Below are 2,500 nucleotides of genomic sequence, written 5' to 3'. Positions count from 1 at the left end.
ATCTGCATCTGAAATCAGTCACATGTGCGCTAATTTATTATGAATTCTTTTCTTTGATATATATAATCCCGTATTTTCTAATAATATTACCAAGGGGCAACATGTATATTGAAAATAGCAGAGGTCCTAAGACAGATCCTTGTGGCACTCCATACTTTACTGGCGTTAATTGAGAGGATTCCCCGTTTAAATAAACAAAGCGATAACAGTCAGACAGGTACTGATGAAAAACATCAGTTTGCGTAGTATAGGTAGTCGGATAAAGACTTATCATTATTGTTGGTCAGCTCTGGTTAAGTGTGTGTGTTGTGTGTGTTTTAGGGTATGGCGTGTGTGGGCCGCACTAAAGAGTGCACAATCGTCCCCTCCAATCACTACGGCCCCGTTCCCGGCGTTCCCGTCGGAACCACGTGGAAGTTCCGCGTTCAGGTGAGGAGATCCGCCCCGGAGCGGGTTTGACCCAGAAATGACCAACATTTTAAGAATCGCTTGTAAATCTCTCATTGCTTCATTGATCTGATCTCATGCACATCCGTTTTTGAGTGAAAAAACATTATTTTGGATAATTCTGGTATCTTTCACTCAAATCCGAAAAGCATAAACTCAGATATTAGTTAAACCTCTGATCAACCAGTTCTAGAAAGAAACACAAAACCTGTGCTAATCAACAGAAAACAAGATTGAATCCAGTATTTGATAATATTATAGCATAATGAGAGATTTACAAGCAATTTGTCAATTTTTGAACAAGAGTATAAGAAGGTAGAAGGTTTTAAAAAAGTAAAAAATGTTATCATGAAACATTTGTGACCCTGGAGCACAACCAGTCATAAGGGTCAATTTTTTTAAATTGAGATTTATGTATCATCTGAAAGCTGAATAAATACGTTTTCCATTGATGTATGGTTTGTTAGGATAGGATAATATTTGGCTGAGATACAACTATTTGAAAATCTGGAATCTGAGGGTGCAAAAAAATCAAAATATTGAGAAAATCTCCATTAAAGTTGTTCAAATGAAGTTCTTAGCAATGCATATTACTAATCAAAAATTATGTTTTTATATATTTATGGCAGGAAACTTACAAAATATCTTTATGGAACATGATCTTTACTTAATATCCTAATGATTTTTGGCATAAAATAAAAATGGATAATTTTGACCCGTACAATGTATTGTTGGCTATTGCTACAAATATAGCTGTGCCGCTTATGACTGCTTTTGTGCTGCAGGGTCACATATGGGAAGATGTTATACCCTGTGTGAGCAAAGCCAGTAAGTTTTAGTCCAACGTGAGGATTTCAAAGGGTTAAATGTGTGTGTGTGTGTGTGTGTGTGTGTGTGTGTGTGGTCAGGTGAGCGAGGCGGGTGTCCACAGGCCTCACGTCGGCGGGATTCACGGACGCAGTAACGACGGCTCGTACTCGCTGGTGCTCGCTGGAGGATTCGAGGACGAAGTTGTGAGTGTTTCTTCATTTCATATCAGCATTTACCCAATAAAACCTGCTGGATCATATTTCTAAGCAATCTCATCTCATTAAGACATATTATTGGAAATATAGAACGACGACTGATATTTCGATCATTTTATGTCCGTATCTGCTGCACTGTTATAAAGATCTCATTGATTTACATCACGAGCAGCAGAATTTCATCACAGAAATATCAGCATCTGCGCCAGATTCATATTTTTGCTCAGTTTGAGTCTCTGAATAAAATTGAGCTCCATATTCTCACTGTATATGAGCCATAAAAGCCTTCTGATCAAATATGATATTTAACAAAAAAAAATTATAAAAATATTCTCTTTACGAAAACTTATTTCCACCACAGAATAAAAAAAATAAAAATACAATGAAAAAGGCAATTGCACGATAGATAAAGTTTTGTGAGAATTAAAAGATTAATTGAATTGAATTGTGAGATATAAAGTCAGAATTGTGAGATAAAAAGTGGAAATAACCTTTATTTATTTTTTATTCTGTGGTGGAAACAAAAAAAGAGAATTGCAATAGATGTAAATTCATATAAAGGCAATTCTGAAAAGAAAAGTCAAAATTTTGAGATATAAAATCATAATTGGAATAAATAAAAAGTCGAAATTACGAAAGATGTATACAGAATTACCAAATTTTGCCATAAGTTAAATATATTAAGTTTCTACAATATATAAATATATTGTAGAAACTTAATTTCTTGCTTTGCAACGATATATAAATAAACTTGAATTGAATTAAACAAATATAAACTCAATTCTGAGAAGAAAAGTCAGAATTCTGATTGCAATAAAAAATAGTCAGAATCAAATGTATATTTTTCCTCTGTGACAGAAACAAGCTTCCATAAACGGCTCAATAAAACACGTTTTGTCTGTTATTTGATGTGTGTGTTCCAGGACCGGGGTGATGAGTTCACCTACACCGGCAGCGGAGGTCGCGACCTCTCGGGAAACAAGCGCATCGGCGAGCACTCGTTCGATCAGACGCTCACACACATGAAC

The 2,500-nt window shown here is 35.4% G+C and overlaps 1 protein-coding gene across 1 annotated transcript in view; it reads left to right on the top strand.

Annotated features, from left to right (window-relative positions):
* LOC131528321 (E3 ubiquitin-protein ligase UHRF2-like) overlaps positions 1 to 2,500 on the top strand; it is a 51,674-nt gene that overhangs the window by 36,339 nt on the left and 12,835 nt on the right. Inside the window, exons 8-10 of the mRNA XM_058757422.1 lie at positions 322 to 429; positions 1,356 to 1,460; positions 2,396 to 2,500. The exon at positions 2,396 to 2,500 is cut by the window's right edge and continues 2 nt beyond it. Coding sequence (XP_058613405.1) covers positions 322 to 429; positions 1,356 to 1,460; positions 2,396 to 2,500 — 318 coding nt within the window. The remainder of the gene's footprint in view (positions 1 to 321; positions 430 to 1,355; positions 1,461 to 2,395) is intronic.

The sequence above is a fragment of the Onychostoma macrolepis genome, chromosome 21 (assembly GCF_012432095.1).
Source record: "Onychostoma macrolepis isolate SWU-2019 chromosome 21, ASM1243209v1, whole genome shotgun sequence".
In the NCBI taxonomy this organism is placed as follows: domain Eukaryota; kingdom Metazoa; phylum Chordata; class Actinopteri; order Cypriniformes; family Cyprinidae; genus Onychostoma; species Onychostoma macrolepis.
Note: the sequence above shows the minus strand (reverse complement) of the source record. Positions and strands in the feature narration are given on the sequence as shown.